The 19,377-nt window shown below is 38.3% G+C and overlaps 1 protein-coding gene across 1 annotated transcript in view; it reads right to left on the bottom strand.

Annotated features, from left to right (window-relative positions):
* CTNNA3 (catenin (cadherin-associated protein), alpha 3) overlaps window positions 1-19,377 on the bottom strand; it is a 1,348,181-nt gene that overhangs the window by 249,674 nt on the left and 1,079,130 nt on the right. Inside the window, exon 13 of the mRNA XM_005876777.2 lies at window positions 11,572-11,723. Within this exon, the coding sequence (XP_005876839.1) occupies window positions 11,572-11,723 (152 nt within the window). The remainder of the gene's footprint in view (window positions 1-11,571; window positions 11,724-19,377) is intronic.

Here is a 19,377-nt window from a genome sequence, read left to right on the forward strand (position 1 = left end):
GGTTGGGAGCTTCAGTCACCCGCCAGCCTGAAAACGGCCCTCAGCCCCTCACCCAGACTGGCCAGGCACCCCAGTGGGGACCCCCACCCTGATCCAGGACACCCTTCAGGGCAAACCAGCCGGCCCCCACCCATGCACCAGGCCTCTATCCTATATAGTAAAAGGGTAATATGCAAACTGACCCTAACAGCAGAAAGACTGGGAATGACTGGTCACTATGACACACACTGACCACCAGGGGGCAGACGCTATCAGTTGCAGGAGCTGCCCTCTGGTGGTCAGTGAGCTCCCACATGGGAGAGCTCTGCTCAGCCACAAGCCAGGCTGACGGCTACCAGTACAGTGGTGGTGGGAGCCTCTCCTGCCTCCTCAGCAGCGCTAAGAATGTCCAACTACAGTTTAGGTCTGCTCCCTGCTGGCAAGTGGACATCCCCCGAGGGCTGCCAGGCTGCCAGAGGGATGTCTGATTGCCAGATTAGGCACAATCCCCCGGGGAGCAGACCTAAGCCAGCAGGTGGTCATCCCCCGAGGGGTCCCAGACTGCGAGAGGGCACAGGCCGGGCTGAGGGACCTCCCCCCCGCCGAGTGCACATTATTTTTGTGACCAGGCCTCTAGTTTATAATAACAAATAAAAAATCACTTAATAATGAAGTTATCAGAAACAAGCAACAACACAAAATCTCTTTAGATTCCACAACTAAACATCTTTGCCATAATATTCTTCTATTCACAATGCTAGGAATTTCCTCTGAAGGCATTTTCAAAGAGAGATGCTTGGTTTCTTATACTCAGCTACTACTTGAGTGAAAGGCCCTGAGCAGCGCTTGTGTAGAGCTCTCTGAGCGCAGGCTGCCTCAAAGCCTTTTTGACCATGGACTCTCCTGCCAGTCCAGTGGCTTTGACCCTTTGGTGAAAGAGCACTTCCCAGAATGACTTCAAGCTGAGCATTTTTCTCCCAGCAGGAGCAACAGAGATCACTGACTCCTGCTTTGTTGCTAAACCAACATGCTTCTCAATGAACACTCTTTCCTACCCTAGTCACCTCTGTTCCCTTAGTCCAAAGTCTCTCCGAGTACTGTACACAGAGGGAAGGCCATGAAGTGCACTGAGAGCACACAATGTCAGCACTTGCTGACCAGTGCCACACAGTCTGCTTTCCCTTACCGTCAACTCTGGCTTCAGAGAAAACAGCATGAGCCTCACTACAGAATTCTTCCCACTAACCTTTGATTTCAATTTGCATATAAAGCTAAGGTTACATTGCTATGGGTCTTTTATTAAGTTCCCTTAAAAAGCCCCCCTTGGTAACTGGCTTCTTTACAAACTGGTTCTGACACTATAAAGGAGTCCTGTCACTTCCAAAAAGAACAGTGTTTTATCTGGGACTCCCTGGCAAGAGCCCTGTGCGCATGAGGAGTAGAGTGACTAAGATGAATGCAGGAAATCTGCTTAAATGAAAAGGAGTAAAGCCTTTATATGGGAAATAAATTTGAAAGGGCGCCTGAATAGATTCTCCACAGTCAACAAAGGGTCTGCAAAGCAAGGAGAGAGGAAGCTACCATTTGATAAGTTAGGCCCACGGAGAGCAGGTGTTCCCTGTGGTTGGAAACCCTGGCCTGATAAGGAACTGTGATCATTAGTGCCTGCGCACTGCAGAATGTCTCCCAGTGGGTGGGGTGCAGCACTGGCCTCAAGCAGTGTATTCACGGCCCAGAAACTAGAAGGAACATAATTTATCATCCAAATTGGATACTTTTGACAGTAAAGGGGGGTATAATCCAAATTTCTCCTAAGGAAACCAAGGCATATACTCACCTTCCTTCACTGTATGTTAAACTCACTTAGCAAATATTAATTTTATGAAAACTCGATTATAATCCAATAATCTTTGGATGAATTGTTACTACTATAACTTAAAGAAAAGAAGAAGTAAAATGGTTGAATAAAGTTGATGAATTTCAACATCACATAAACCTCAAAAATGGAATTTTAAAAGATATGTTAAAGGGTAGCCTAAATTTAATTTTACTTGTTGATTGAATGATGCAAAATACCAAGGAGAATATAAAAAGTTCTTTACAGCCTTTGGGGAAAGGTGAGTAACTAAAGGACTCTATTTGCAGAGTAGCAGGGTATACATATGATATTTGTAAAGAAAGAGGCACAGTTAGTTTGACACATAAAAGAAGGATTTAAAAATTAGAGCGCATAGGAGAATAGAAGCCCTCAGGGCAGACAGGAGGATGGAGAAAGGAGCCTGGAGCCCCAGACTGGGATTAGGAAGAAAACAAGGAAGCTGGAAGAAAAGACAATTTTAATATTCAAGTAATTTGGACAATTGGATTTAAAGGGAAAAACGAATAAAGGGGTGATTGAGTCCTTGGAAAACCCAATCAGGACTTTGGTAAAGAGATGAAACAGAATATTTAAGACAAGTGTAAAGGCAGACAGTAAATGTTTTAGGTTTTGCGAGCCATGCAGTCTCTTGGCCTATAATCCACCTTGCCTGACCACTGTAGCACAGAAAGCCATATAGACGTGAGTGTGGCTGTATTCCTAAAATTAGAATTTCATATAATTTAATTTGTCAAAAAATATTCTTCTTCTTTCAATTTTTTTTCAACCATTTAAAAATATTAAAACTATTCTTCACCCATATGCCATACAAAATAGATGGTGGACCATATTTGGCCCACGGGTCATAAATAGGTCTGATCTAAGATAATACATGATGATTCACAAATATGAGAAATACAAATCAACAATAGAGGAAACCCTACATTAGAAATATTTGGCAAGCAGCCAGTTGTAAAGTAGATAGATATTAGTTTTTTTTTTCATATTCTAAATGTCAGCATTTTCAGTAGTCCATGCACACCTTTCTAATTAGTCCTAATCAATACAGTTTGGTAGGACTTTTACCTAGTTAAAATAAACTGTTTTCTAAGATATTGGCTGGTGGATAAAACATTATTTTTTTAAAATAAACTTCATCAACATAATATACATGCAACTTCAGGTGTACAGTTTGATAAATGTGTACACCCACGTGACCACCTTGGTTTAGATTCCATTGCATTGAAGTATGGACATTCTCATTTGGTTCTTCATCTTAGGGAGAATATTTTATCCTTCATTTTTAAGCACAATGATGGCTGAAAATAGTAATTTAATAGTATGCGTTCATTTCCCCCTACAGTGAAGAAACTAACACCACCATGTAAAATAACAATAGCTATGGCAACACATAAAACAGACTTGAATGCATATCTTTTTATTTTACACAATATTCTTTTTGCTATTTCTTCATTTCTGCACTTAATTCCACAGAATTCTAACTGTACAAGATGTACACTAATTCTACACTAGTTAGTGACTGACACAATCAGGGCCTTTTCCTCCAGTAGTTTGAATGTGAAATTTCAGAGAGACAAACAAGCAGCTTGGTCCAGAAGACATATAAAACAAAAGGATTTTCTTTAGTCAAGAGGAAAATAAGTTATGAAGGAGAATGAAAGGTGTTCAGAGAAATCATGACAGTGCACATAATATAAATTAAGGAAATGATATATAATTGCAGTAAAAGACACACATCTATCTGTTTCTATAGGTACAGTAGAATTAGACACAAAAGATTTTTCAAATTTATTTTTTTTTCAAAAATAAATTTCCATCAAATGAGATATTGAAAATATGTTCCTATTCCCTGAAACATGAAGTTAGAAAACTAACAGAAAACCTAACTTAGTGGTGATCCTGAACATCTGCTCATTTGGTTTTCCAAAGAGTCTCTATTTTCCATGTGCTTTTGATGAGTCACAAGTGGAAATTCACAAACAAAATATACAAAGTCTACATTCTAAATGGTACCTGTTGCAAGATGCACTTTTGCTGACTTTTCCACTCTTTTTGAGGGTATTTCATTGCTGGACACCCATGTTACTCTCTCAAAATCTAATTAATTTGTTCTTTTTGAATTTTCTCTATTTCTGGTTAAGCACCTTTTAGGCAAAGAGAAAGAAAGAAAGAGAGAAAGAGAGAAAGAGAGAAAGAGAGAAAGAGAGAAAGAGAGAAAGAAAGAAAGAGAGAAAGAGAGAAAGAGAGAAAGAGAGAAAGAGAGAAAGAGAGAAAGAGAGAAAGAGAGAAAGAGAGAAAGAGAGAAAGAGAGAAAGAGAGAAAGAGAGAAAGAGAGAAAGAGAGAAAGAGAGAAAGAGAGAAAGAGAGAAAGAGAGAAAGAGAGAAAGAGAGAAAGAGAGAAAGAGAGAAAGAGAGAAAGAGAGAAAGAGAGAAAGAGAGAAAGAGAGAAAGAGAGAAAGAGAGAAAGAGAGAAAGAGAGAAAGAGAGAAAGAGAGAAAGAGAGAAAGAGAGAAAGAGAGAAAGAGAGAAAGAGAGAAAGAGAGAAAGAGAGAAAGAGAGAAAGAGAGAAAGAGAGAAAGAGAGAAAGAGAGAAAGAGAGAAAGAGAGAAAGAGAGAAAGAGAGAAAGAGAGAAAGAGAGAAAGAGAGAAAGAGAGAAAGAGAGAAAGAGAGAAAGAGAGAAAGAGAGAAAGAGAGAAAGAGAGAAAGAGAGAAAGAGAGAAAGAGAGAAAGAGAGAAAGAGAGAAAGAGAGAAAGAGAGAAAGAGAGAAAGAGAGAAAGAGAGAAAGAGAGAAAGAGAGAAAGAGAGAAAGAGAGAAAGAGAGAAAGAGAGAAAGAGAGAAAGAGAGAAAGAGAGAAAGAGAGAAAGAGAGAAAGAGAGAAAGAGAGAAAGAGAGAAAGAGAGAAAGAGAGAAAGAGAGAAAGAGAGAAAGAGAGAAAGAGAGAAAGAGAGAAAGAGAGAAAGAGAGAAAGAGAGAAAGAGAGAAAGAGAGAAAGAGAGAAAGAGAGAAAGAGAGAAAGAGAGAAAGAGAGAAAGAGAGAAAGAGAGAAAGAGAGAAAGAGAGAAAGAGAGAAAGAGAGAAAGAGAGAAAGAGAGAAAGAGAGAAAGAGAGAAAGAGAGAAAGAGAGAAAGAGAGAAAGAGAGAAAGAGAGAAAGAGAGAAAGAGAGAAAGAGAGAAAGAGAGAAAGAGAGAAAGAGAGAAAGAGAGAAAGAGAGAAAGAGAGAAAGAGAGAAAGAGAGAAAGAGAGAAAGAGAGAAAGAGAGAAAGAGAGAAAGAGAGAAAGAGAGAAAGAGAGAAAGAGAGAAAGAGAGAAAGAGAGAAAGAGAGAAAGAGAGAAAGAGAGAAAGAGAGAAAGAGAGAAAGAGAGAAAGAGAGAAAGAGAGAAAGAGAGAAAGAGAGAAAGAGAGAAAGAGAGAAAGAGAGAAAGAGAGAAAGAGAGAAAGAGAGAAAGAGAGAAAGAGAGAAAGAGAGAAAGAGAGAAAGAGAGAAAGAGAGAAAGAGAGAAAGAGAGAAAGAGAGAAAGAGAGAAAGAGAGAAAGAGAGAAAGAGAGAAAGAGAGAAAGAGAGAAAGAGAGAAAGAGAGAAAGAGAGAAAGAGAGAAAGAGAGAAAGAGAGAAAGAGAGAAAGAGAGAAAGAGAGAAAGAGAGAAAGAGAGAAAGAGAGAAAGAGAGAAAGAGAGAAAGAGAGAAAGAGAGAAAGAGAGAAAGAGAGAAAGAGAGAAAGAGAGAAAGAGAGAAAGAGAGAAAGAGAGAAAGAGAGAAAGAGAGAAAGAGAGAAAGAGAGAAAGAGAGAAAGAGAGAAAGAGAGAAAGAGAGAAAGAGAGAAAGAGAGAAAGAGAGAAAGAGAGAAAGAGAGAAAGAGAGAAAGAGAGAAAGAGAGAAAGAGAGAAAGAGAGAAAGAGAGAAAGAGAGAAAGAGAGAAAGAGAGAAAGAGAGAAAGAGAGAAAGAGAGAAAGAGAGACGGCCCAAGCCTAAAGCCTCTGGAGGAGGTTTTAGGCCAGGGCCGGGGCACCCCCAGCTCCCTGCTGCCGCCATCAAGGATCGCTGGCTCAATGATCGCTGTCTGGCTCCTCCCCGGCCCAAGGCTAAAGCCTCAGGCTGAGGTTTTAGGCCTGGGCCTGGGCACCCCAGCTCCCTGCCGCTGCCGCCATCAAGCATAGCTGGCAGGCTCCGCCCCGTTCCCCACCTCTGCCGCCATCAATGATTGCTGGCTGGCTCCTCCCCGGCCCAAGCCTAAAGCCTCAGGCCGAGGCTTTAGGCCTGGACCAGGGCACCCCCAGCTCCCTGCCGCCACCGCCATCAAGGATCGCTGGCTGGCTCCTCCCTGACCCAGGCCTAAAGCCTCAGTCCGTGGCTTGGGGTTGACATATGCAAATTAGTCGCCATCTTGGCTGGCTATTAATTTACATATCTCACTGATGATTAACCAGGAAGGGTAGCGGAGGTACGGCTAATTACCATGTTTCTCTTTTATTAGATAGGATTAGCCCATTTCAAAAGTATAATAATCTTTTAAAGTAGTTTTAATACCAAGTTCATTTTATTAAGGAGGAAACATGTTCAGTAAGATATGTTTCTTGATTTAATCTTAACCATTATATTATACTAGAGGCCCGGTGCACGAATTCATGCAAGGGTGGGGTCCCTTGGCCTGGCAGGTGATCAGGGCTGATGGGGGAGAGGGGGGTGGCCAGCCAGGGGTAGGGACCACAGAAGGTTGGCCAGCCATGGGAGGTTGGCTGTGGGAGTGCACTGATCACCAGGGGGCAGCTCCTGCATTGAGTTTCTGTCCCCTGGTGGTCAGTGCGTGTCATAGCAACCGGTCATTCAGTTGTTTGGTCACTTAGGCTTTTATATATATGAATGGGCTCCTAATAACAATAAAATTTATTTATAGATTTGAAACACCAAATAGAAAAAAAATTTAATATTTCCTACTCTACAACTTCATTTTCCACAAGCTTAAATAGTGTAGAGATTAGTAATAATAAATGTCACAGTATTTATCTTAAAACTTTTAAAAATAATCCAAAAATTTGTAAAATAATTATTCAACAAAATAAATATTAAAGGCAGATATAATCATAATTTTATTACACAGCTTATAAAATATCAGGCTCTGAACTTAGGTTAGTATTTTATTGTCTCAAGGGCACTGAAGAGCATGCATGAAAATTCAGAGATAAGATAGGATTTTGCAACACTCACAAACATCCTCAAGATCATAGCTTATCCCTCCCCAAACTTGCATAATTATAAATGTATTCTCCTAGTGTTGACACTTTTTAGATATACTCCTCACATGCTTTGCATTATTAATAGGATATTGGTCAGCATTAAATTTGACCTTATAAAGAGATGGTTATACCAGATCAATTGTATCTATGACAAAAGGACAGTCCTCAAAGGGGGAAAAAAGTGGTTTTCTTTAATTGTGCACCTCAGTTAGACTTCTATTCTCGACCTCTAATCCAATTAGCAAGTACAGAGCTGTGTGGCTCATCCTCCAAGGAATCCCTGTAGAAGTTCTGTTGAGGATCCCAAGAGGCTGCCTCGAAGAGGGGCAATGCAGGGACAGAGAAGATGGGCCTCTGGACTATCTTCATGGCTTCAAGTACTATCTGTTTTATAATTTTGACCCTCAAGTATGTTTGAAGAAAAAGTATCTCTACCTCAAAATAAATAAAAAATTATTTCAAACCATATGCTTACTGATATGATCTCAGCTAGACAGAACATAAGATTCTAAGGGTGCTTAATATTAACCCCTAGAGTGCCAGGGAGCGCAATCACGCTCCTCCTGTCTTTCGCCAAAAGTGCCGGGAGCGCTATCAAAGCTTCGAAATGGCATCCAGTTCTAAGTCTGCTTTTATTAGTGATGATGATATTGCTAAATATGTCAATGTAGTAAAGGTTTCCTTAAGTTTTTGAATATGTAACTTCATTTACTTGCGATTCATAATTTTTTTCCTAAACTGCTGTAAAATCACCAAAAATGCCTTGGCAATTTTAGCATAGTTCCTAGGATATTGGTTGGCACTCAAAGGGTTAATACCCTTATCTGGAGCTATTAGCAGAGATTATAGTCAGATGAAGGGCCATGATAGTAATATCTACACTAATATAAGAGAAACATGGTAATTGGCGTACGACCGCTACCCTTTTCATTGGCTAATCAGTGAGTATATGCAAATTAACTGTCAGCCAAGATGGCGGCCGGCAGCCAGGCACTGAAGCGAACAGGGAGGCTTGCTTGCTGCACGGGGCGGCGCCCCAACTCCCCAATCGGCCCTGCTCTGAGCCTGACCAGGGGCTGCACTTAGGGATTGGGCCTGCCCTCTGCCACCTGGGAGCAGGCCTAAGCCAGCAGGTCGTTATCTCCCGAGGGGTCCCAGACTGTGAGAGGGCACAGGCCGGGCTGGGGGACCCCCCTCCCCCTGCCCCCCGAGTGCACAAATTTTTGTGCACCGGGCCTCTAGTATATATTATATATATATAAATGATTTTTTTGTTGGAAGTATGACAGATATCCCCCTTTTCTCCCCACACTGATCCCCTCCACTTCCCACCTGCCTGTCCCCTTCCCCGGAGGCCTACTTGCACTATCGTCTGTGTCCATGGATTATGCATATATGCATATAAATTCTTTGGTTAATCTCTTCCCACCCCCCACCCCCCTTCCCTCTGAGATTCTTCAGTCTGTTCCATTCTTCCAAGTCTCTGGATCTAATTTGTTCATCAATTAATTTTGTTCATTATATTCCACATGTAAGTGAGATCATGTGATACTTGTTTTATTAGTAATCTATATGAAGGAACTAAAATTATAATCTCATTTTTCTACCCGATGCTAATTTAGGCATGTTCAGCAAACAAATGTAAAAGCAACATGATAAATTACACAAAAAACCATTTAGAAATACAATGAAGTTTAACTGGATCAAAATTTAGGACTGAGAGCAAACACATGAAATCAAAATGGAGGAGAAATATACAGGCCAAAACAGGGTAAAAATACACATTTTTACAGTCATTGTCTATCCACCAATCATGGTTTTTAAGAGGGGGAAAAATAGGCTAACAACAGGTGACTCTATTAATAGCAATACCATAAAGGCCAAGTTTTCTACTTTATTTAACCCTGGACAGGCCCTAATTAGAATATACTTTTTGTTAGTCTCATTTGAGAAGTTTGTTGAAAAGTTAAGAACTAGCAAAGAACACCACATACTAAATTATTATATGAGAAATAGTCTCATTTGAGAAGTTTGTTGAAAAGTTAAGTAAGGAGTAGCAAAGAACACCACATACTAAATTATTATATGAGAAAAAGCTAAAATAAATTGAAGTAATTACTTTAAAAAAGAGATGACTATGGAAAAATTTATTGCCCTCTAAGGCTATTAATAATTACAATAAATTGTTTTCCTGCCCTACAGAATGCTCAAGATGAGGGGTATATAAAAATGATGACAAAATGATGTGATGTGCTATAAGTGAGGCATTATGATAATAAGGATATTTTTAAATAATGCAACATCCAAATGGGAGACATTATAAGACTTTTTTAAAAATCCCTTTCCGAAGAAAAATGTGCATTCCCAACACTGGTTCACCTACGCTACCCCACTGGTTTGTCTTCTCAAATCTCCACCCAGGACACTGGAAATGTAGAGGTTTCACTGTGCTAAGACTCTTTGCTAAAGTTCATGTGTCTTCATACTCTCAGTGTTTCTACCTATCCTAGTTCCAACTATCCTTCCAACTTTGGGTTATTGTTAGTGCACTAGTGCACACAGGTAAAGTAAAATCCTTTGTTAGAAGAACGTATTTGGTAAAAGTACTTTGCAGTTCAGACATAGCACTGGTACGGGGACATGGCTCTCAGTCACATATGAACAAATACTTCCAGGCTGCTCACACATACAATACATCCTGAGGTTTCTCTCTTATATGTACAGTTAGCTTGCTTCCAGGTTTTCTCAAGCTCTGAAGAGCTAGATCTTATATATTGTTTGTTTGTTTGTTAATCCTCACCTGAGGCTATTTTTTCCATTGATCTTTTGGAAGGGAGGGGGAGAGACAGAGAGGCACATGGATGTGAGAGAGAGACATCAATTGGTTGCCTCCCACACACTCCCAAACCTGGGCTGCAGATGGAGCCTGCATCCCAGGTAAGTGTCCGTGATTGGAATCAAACCCAAACCCTCCAGTCCATGGGTGGATGCTCTAACCACTGAGCAACCAGTTAGGGCGATCTTATATCATGACATCTCTAGTTTTTCTCTATGGTTTCTTCCATCAGCCTGCCAAACTCCTTGACTTTTGTTGACCCCTTTTCTTACAAGGTCTCCGAATGATTCCATTTATATGGACTACTCAGTGCAACATAACTATAACATTCAGGCCCACAGGATACAAGTGATGCTCCTCCCACATCTCTGGGGCACTTCTAGTTCCATCTTATAATCTCAAGAACAGTCAAACCCAGGAGCTCTCAAACTGAACTCTACTCATACTTCATTTCACTTGCGGGTCTTGCTGAATCCTCTAAATGAAGCACCAGCCACTCTGCCGGAAGGTTGTGTATTTTGGCTACAAGGGCTTGATTGGCTGAGGTGGGAGGCTCTGGTGACACCTCTAAAGAGAGGTAACCTTTCACCAATAAATAAGTAGGTGGATAAATTGAATTTTTGAGATAATTCTGAGGCATGGTCTGTAGTACCCCCCATCCAAGTTCCCCAGCAGTAACAACCCCCAGTTGCCCATAGTGACTCATAAATACACCTTATTGCTTTCCTCCCTTTCCAGCCTCACTTCCCCTGTCTCACTTGTTCCTAAATAAACTAATGGTGAACACAAATCCTTACCACAGTGTCTGCTTCCAGATAAACCTATCCTAAGATAAAGTATCTCTATATCATTATCAGTACATTTCCCAAAGAACTTCCACTGTTTTTTAAATAACATTTATAAAATAATCCACATTCACATTTAAGTAAAAACAAATAGTCCTGGTCTCTGTATATGCACTGTGCCCACAACCGATGGCTCATCCTTGGGAAGAAAACATACCTGTGGGAAGATGGCACGTATTTCCCCAAAGAGACAACTCCCAGCTTCATGTGAGATTTATTACAGAAGACTGTGATTCTCTGATCTAGTATGAATGGGATTGGCCATAGAAATAACTTCTTGTGAACACATTTTCCTACCAATATCACTAGAGCGATCAGAAAGATTCTTTCCTTTCTGCTCAAGACAAGAATTGTGATTCTCTGATCTAGTATGAATGGGAATGGCCATAGAAATAACTTCTTGTGAACACATTTCCTACCAATGTCACTACAGTGATCAGAAAGATTCTTTCCTTTCTGCTCAAGACAAGAAAGCAAATGACTATATGTATTTTTCTTTGCCTTCTGATCATGCTATGTGACAGTTCAACAAATTCTGCATACAACGAATGCCATCATTTCTGCACACAGGGCCGTTAAATGTGCTCATTTGCATAAGTTATAACCAAATACACAAGTAAAAGTATTGCTTGTGACAGTAGATCTGACTTTGGGGATGCATATGAATTTCTCAATTTTTAATGGATTTCAGCATTGACATTATGGCATTGAAATCAAACATTTCTTGTAAGCATTCCAGGCATTCCAGCTGGTAACGAATGTTGCGATAATTCAATGAAAGGTAAAGCAAACTTACCCGAATCATCATGACTGAACATCTGATATCATGAATTGTATCATAGATCTTCTTTGAGATGTCCACAAATTGATTGTCATCAAACACATCCAAAGAGTTCTTATTTAGGGCTTCCAAGGCGACATTCACTTGTGTCACAAACTCAGGAATTGCTGTAATTGATAAGAAAGAGAAGAAGATTGTCTTGTTTATATTTTCTGATTTCTAAACCTTCCAAGAAATGGAGAATCATATTTTTAAATAAATATTTGATTAATATAATTGTAGTTATTTTTTTAATGTAGAGAGACAAAACATTTTGAAATTTCCAAAAAGTTAAAAGAATCAATGAGTAAAGAAACAATTTTATGGAAATATTTTTAAAGATTATCTTTTTTCCTTTATATCATTTTTGGTTTTAGCCAAGCCTGGAACCATGTTATCATTTCTCATCCTATCCAATAAGAGCCCCAAGAAAACCCAAAAAGAATTGATATAAATAACAGCTGAAATTGTAAACATGAAGATATTTAATGAAATAATTTGAGTTGCTAAATAGAAGAAAACTTCATTATATATACTAACTATGTATCATAGGAAAAATAGAAATACTGTAAACTTTCTTTGGTAAGATTTTTTTCCCTATCAACAAATCAAAAAAATCGCCGATCTTACATGCATTATGTTTCTAGCTAAAATAACATAACATTGAATGAGTGTAAGAATGCATCTATCAGTAAGGCCAATCCAGATTGTCTTTTTGATTAAGATTTAAAAATTATCTTCGTTTAGAACATTCATTAACTCTACACTATATTTCAGTCACTTTTCTAATTGTCCACTGTGATTGATTCTTAAAAAACAACCCAAGTATTAATCTGTGGTTAATAGCTGAATGACGAAGACACAGAGAACTCAATAATCCTGCCCAGGGTCATTCTGCTGACACATAACATAAGAGAGATTGAAGTCAGACTGCCAGAATGGAGAGTCTACTACACTAAAGCACTATACTGTATTCTATTATGTTTAGGTAATCTCTGTGCCATGTGAAGATGGAGGGGAAAAAAGCAGATAAAAGCAATGATTCTAAACCTGAGAGATAGAAATCCTTTATCTGTAAATGTTGGTGATATACATGGAAACTCGTATGTTATTTAGTTCCCCCTATTTTTTCACCTACTAAAATGTATCAGCTATATATACCCTACTTCTTAGCCACTATATCCATCAGGATGATCCACCGTGCTCTTCTCTTTGTCCATTCTCTAGGCTCACTGTCCAATAAAAAGTGGCACCTGGCCACATGTGGTTATTAAAAATTAAATTTCTTAAAGTTAAATGGAATTTAAAATTCAGTTCCTCAATCATACCACATTTTAAGTGCTCAACAGACATGCGGAGCTATTAACTACTGTTTTGAGAGTGGAAATATGAAACATTTCTATCATCACAAAAAATTCTACTAGATAATGCTACTCTATAGTGAGATTCCATCAAACAGTGTCTTACTTCCAGTGGGTGGGATACAAAGCCGAGGAGGAAGCTCACTCACACCACAATTCCCATTCATATGAATGTGATTCTCAAACTATATCTCTATTCTTGATCATTTTTTCTGAATTTCAGGATTGTATATCCAACTGTCCATTGAAAAATTATATCTGAATTTTCCTTAACACCCCCAGTTCTTTTTACCTAAACACATTTTTTACCTGAAAAAAAAAACACACGCTATTTTTCTACTATTTTCTATCTTTTATTATTATTATTAATATTATTATTATTATTTCAGAGAGGAAGGGAGAGGGAAAGAGAGATAGAAACATCAATGATGAGAGAGAATCATCAATTGGCTGCCTCCTGCACCCCCTCCTGGGGATAAAGCCAGTAACTCTGGCATGTGCCCTTGACTGGAATCAAACTAGGGACCCTTTAGTCTGCAGGCCAACACTCTATTCACTGAGCAAAACCCGCTAGGGCTACTATTTTCTATCTTGGTGTCAAGTCATCTCTGGAAAAAAATCAAGATGTCTTCTTTGACCTCCCATTCATCTTCACCCTCTCTATTTCCAAAGTCCACTAAGTGCAATACCCTCTACCATATAAATATATTTAAATCCATTGCCAATTCTAGACAACCGCCTCTAGCCACTATTATGTTCTGCTTCAGTTCTCACCATAGCCCTCCTGCCTAAGTTCTCATCCATTAGACTCATTTTAAATATAACCTTATTGACAAAACCTACTTGTCATTAGCACAACAGTATCTGCCACAAATAGATGCTTGATGAATTGTTTTATGAATGAGTCATGTCACAACACTGTTTAAAATTTTCTCAATGGTCTTTTTCCTTTTTGTATCCCAGTGCCTATCCTGGCATATAGTAGATAAGTAATTGTATGGAGTAATTTAATGAATAAATGAATAAATGTATATAATCCTATATAATAAAAGGCAAATATGCAAACTGACCGAATGGTGAAATGACCACTATGATGTGCACTGACCACCAGGGGGGAGATGCTCAATGCAGGAGCTGCCCCCTGGTGCTCAGTGCACTCCCACAGGCTGGTGAGCACAGCGGTGGCGGCAGGAGCCTCTCCTGCCTCCATAGCAGCGCTAAGGATGTCTGACTGCCAGCTTAGGCCCGTGGGCCTCAGCCAGTAGATGGACATACCCCGAGGGCTCCTGAACTGCGAGAGGGTACAGGCTGGGCTGAGGGACCCTCCTGAGTGCACAAATTTCATGCACCGGGCCTCTGGTATAATATATAAAAGCCACAAAAATGTAGGTACAATGCATCATGTTTGGTATGCATTGCAATGTGTTTTAGGTTTTGTTCACACTTGGGAAACTCCAAAAATATATTTATGTGGGCTTATAAGAGCATTCAACATATTTATGGTCTCAAAACCTATGATGTCCAATAGTTAACAAAATGTCATTCATAATCTTCCCTACTAAGGAGTTTTTCTCACCTGCTAAACAAGTGTGCCAGACAATAATTTAACTCTATCAACATCTTCAACCTGTTACTATATCTCTACAACAATGGAACTTTTCCATCATATTCCTATATAGATCTTGAGGGGGGAAAAAAGAGGAAAAAAAAAAGAAAGACAAACATAAGATCATGTAAATGTCTAGTTTCACTGTCATGTGAGATAATGTGAGAAAGATTTAGGGTATTTTAAGGAAAATAGTCTTTTCAATATTGCAACATGACTTCATTTAAATTCCTCTTGGGGCTTTTTACTAATAAACTACTATTGGCTCCAATTAAAATAAAATCTTTCAGAAGCAAGTGTTTAATTTCTGAAGTACAGCTGGAAACTACTACTTTTTCACTCTAATAGCATAAACGAACTATTCAAAGCTGACATGTAATGCATTTTTCTTTTCATTAGCTTAAACATCAGCTGTGTGTGTGCTTTGCTCATACTATGGACATATGGTTGCTTGGATCAGACTGAGAGTGAATCTTTTTAATGATTTCAAGAAAATACAAAATGAATATAATTAAGTAGCCAGTTAAAGGTAATTTAGAAGGAATAACAAGTTGACAAACCTGTCTTGAATCTGTAATCTACCTAAGCTTCAAGAAATTAAGGTTCACACATAATATACCATCATGTTATACAATTATTGATCAAAAGGGGAATACCTTAAATAAATGCACTCTAATCAATCGAAAGGCCAGGTAGGATAAACTCTTCTGAACTTTGGTGCATAGATTTATTAAACAAAGGTAGCCTTTTGGTCAATACATTGTCAGCTTTGAGTTTAAATTACCTTGTCTATTTTATACTGCCAAATTCGAAAGCAGTTCTGAACTCTTTAGAGGTCTATATGTTCTCTATGGACTTTATTCAGAATATAAAGAATAGCTAATATTCTTTGTTCACCCATCTTGGCACTGTGCTATCCATTTTATATGCATTGACTCATTTAATCTACACCACAGCCCCGTGAGGCAGGAAATACTACTATCCTGATCTTGCAGATGAGAAAACTGAGGTCACACAGCTAATAATTGGTGGGCTGGTAACTGGACTCCAGAGACTACTCTCTGAACCCCAAAACTACACTATTTCCTTTTGATAAGTAAAATCCTTGGGGCTTCTAGATTTCAGTGTACCTGGGAGAATTAATGTTAATTGTCTGGCAATGAGGTTAACAAACCTATAGAGCCAACTTCGCCTAGGCCTTGAGCCTTCTCTGCTAATTATCCAAGAATATTTTATCCCTTCTTAATCCTTGCTGTCTTATTTATTATTTATGTATGTATGTATGTTTGTATGTATGTATGTTAATTCTCATCTGAGGCTATTTTTCCATCGATCATATGAGAGCATGGAAGGAAGGGGGAGAGACACAGAGAAAAACATTGATGTGAAAGAGACACATTGATTAGTTGCCTTCCACATGTGTGTGACCAGGAAGGGCCAGGGCATCCAACATATTTATGGTCTCAAAACCTGGGTTGGTCTGCAAGCAAGGTATGTTTCCTTGACCAGAATCAAACCTGGGACACTTCAGTCCAAGGGCCGACCCTCTATCCACTGAGCCAAACCAGCCAAGGTGATCCTTGCTATACTTATTGCATGCATTTGGAAGTAGGTGAGGGTACAAGTTATTTTTTTATAGTTCAAAAGAGAATTCAGACTCCTTATAGGTCATCATCTCCAATGATGTCACCAAATTGTGTTTTCTATCATGAATAAAACGCATATTAAAACAGTATTTCTAATACTATCATTTTTGAAAACTACCAATGATAGAGGAATTTGGCTTTGGAAGTTAACATAATGCTGTCCCATTGCTTTACATTATGCTGAGTAAGTGGGAAGAAAGCTATCATAGCAGAAAGTGCAATTAAGCATATGCATGACGTCGACAAAAGCCCCATACCCTTCTTTAAAAAAAAAAGGCATTGAACAAATTTTTATTACCATGGTCCATATTTTTTTAATATTTAGAAAGCCAATATTATGCATGAAAAATGTGTTTGATCCTAACAGATTATATATCATAAAATGCAATGACTGGTGAGAATTTTGCCATTTTTCAAGTGGAAAAATTAATGATCTGAGTGAATGAGTGCTTTATGAAACATTACACAGTTATTAAGAGCAGTACTTCTAACCATACTATTCAACTCTACAGCTACCTTTCAAGCCTTTGGAATATCTCCAAAAAATAATTAAAAAATAAGATACCAAAAAGAAAAGACTTTTTCATAGAACTAAAAGTTAAAATCTTGATGTTTATAAATAATGTTAATATTAATAAATAATATTCATGGACTTAAATATTTTAGAAAGTAGTCTATGACTACATAACATTAGACAAGGATGTAGCTCTCTTTCTCACTTTTCCTCACATTGTTTTCAAATTTTTTTTTGTCACAATAATTGGTTAAATGATTATGGCTATGCAAGCATTTAAATTTGGACATGGACTAAGTGATGTTCTATGACAGAGGTTCTCAACCTGTGGGTCGCGACCCCTTTGATGGTCGGACAACCCTTTCATAGGAGTCACCTAAGACCATCCTGCATATCAGATATTAATATTATGATTCATAACAGTAGCAACATTACAGTTAGAAAGTAGCAACAAAAATAGTCTTATGGTTGGGTCACAACATGAGGAACTGTATTTAAAGGGCCAGAAGGTTGAGAACCACTGTTCTATGATGACTTTTGTATCACTGTGTTTTAATGGAGTTAACAAATTGCTTACTTTTTAAAAAATTATTAGTTTTGTTGTATTTCTCAGTATAAATTCTCCAATATGTTAACAGTCAATACAACTTTCTACATTATTAAACTTCTCAAAATCCATCAATTTAAATTTTTACCAGGTGTAATAGCCAGCCCTCAACATGGCCCACAATGATCCCAGCCTCCTGGTATTCATGTCTTGGGTACTCCTTTCCCACACCGATCTGTGTGTCCAGTAGAATATAGTGTAAGTGATGGTATGTTATTTCTTAGGCTATGTTACTAGTAAAAAGTCATCAAGGATTTGATCCTGGATTATTCTCAGGTATTGCTTGCTTTGGGAACTTAAGTTGTTATGTTGTGAATAGCTCTATTGAGAGGCCCAAATGACAAGGAACTTAGGCTGCTAGGCAATAGCTGGAAAGGATGTAAGACCTTGGGCCAAAAGCCATGAATTTAGAAGGGGATCCTCTGAAATAAAAGGTGAATCCAAAAGAACAAGACATGGGGCTGAGGAAACGGAGTCAGAAAAGCAGTTAAAGAAATGCCCTGGGGATTGTATGTACACTGTAGCATTGAGACAGTAAGTAAACATATAGATATTTTTCAGAGTCAGGGTTCTCACTATAGAATAAGGGAGGTACTATTCGGAATGAGATAAAACAAAGAAGTACCTGATGGGACAGGATTGCATTGGAGATGAATTTATTATTTCATATACTATAGTAATATATTACCTTTGGGAATGAATGAAGGGGAGATGAGAAAGCACATCTTAATCTGCTTATTTTCACACACATTAAAAAATAAATTCACATGAAGGATAAAGGAATAAGGAACCTTGTTGTTCACAAGGGATAAAAAATAAGAATAGGATGGAAGAAATATAAGAGAGATTCGTATCTGATAATATTTTCGTATAGTTTTAACATTTATAAGCATGTTAAAGTTATCCAATTAAAACAAATGACAACAAGGATATGGGCAGGGGAAGGAAACCTAAAGCCAAATACATACAGCAACAAATGAACAAATGAGTTTGTTTTGAATTTTTAAGGTGTTAATATTGAGTTGCTTATACCTGATTGCTTTCTAAAGTTGTGTTGTGCAATACAGTAAGCACTAGAAATAGGCTGCTTTTTAACTTAACATTACATGAATACAAATTAAATACAATTAAGAATTCACTTCCTCCGTCAGTCTAGCCCAACATATGTGGCTACCATTTTAGTGTAGAGGTAGCTCAGGTCCATCATTGCAAAAATGTTTGTTGGGCAGCATTGCTCCAAATATTTGCAATTAAGTATTTGTTGTGCACCTGCCCTCTGTGGGACACTGGTTTAGATTCTAGAAGAGTGAAATGGATATCACCTGCGTAGTTTTTCTGTGTATATTTCACCTGATGAGTTATAAACCTTTGAAAACCCCTCTTTGGCACTTGAAAATGTCCTAAGCTGTATCAGATTCTACCTACTAATACTATTCTCAGTTTGTTAGTCAACATCACATCGGTATGAATATAGATGACTACCCCAACAAAAAAAAAATATTTTTTACAATTCTCACCTGCGGATACAGTATGTCTTTTTATTGGTTTTTAGAGAGAGAGGAAGGGAGAGAAAGAGAGACAGAACAACAGTGATGTGAGAAACATTCATTGGTTGTCTCCAGTACACACCCCAACAGGCATGTGCCCTGACCAGGAACCAAACCTTTAATCTTTGGTGTATGGGGCAACGTTCCAACCAACTGAGCCATCCAGCCAGGTCAAGAAAATATATTTTTTATTTGTGCTTTGAAAAATTATAGATGTATTTTCCATATTAATCATTTTAATTCCATGAAGGTTATGGGATTCCACATCTGCTGAAGTTATACTAGTTATAACTTATGTTAAGAATGTCTGAAATTTCAGTTCCAACTTGTTATTTTTACTATATCAGAATTATTATTTTCAGTGAGTTATCTAATCTAATAAAAGAGAAACATGGTAATTAGCGTACGACCACTAGCTACCCTTTTCATTGGCTAATCAGGGCAATATGCAAATTACTGCCAACTAAGATGGCGGTTAATTTGCATATGTAGGCACAATGC

The sequence above is a fragment of the Myotis brandtii genome, unplaced genomic scaffold (assembly GCF_000412655.1).
Source record: "Myotis brandtii unplaced genomic scaffold, ASM41265v1 scaffold499, whole genome shotgun sequence".
In the NCBI taxonomy this organism is placed as follows: domain Eukaryota; kingdom Metazoa; phylum Chordata; class Mammalia; order Chiroptera; family Vespertilionidae; genus Myotis; species Myotis brandtii.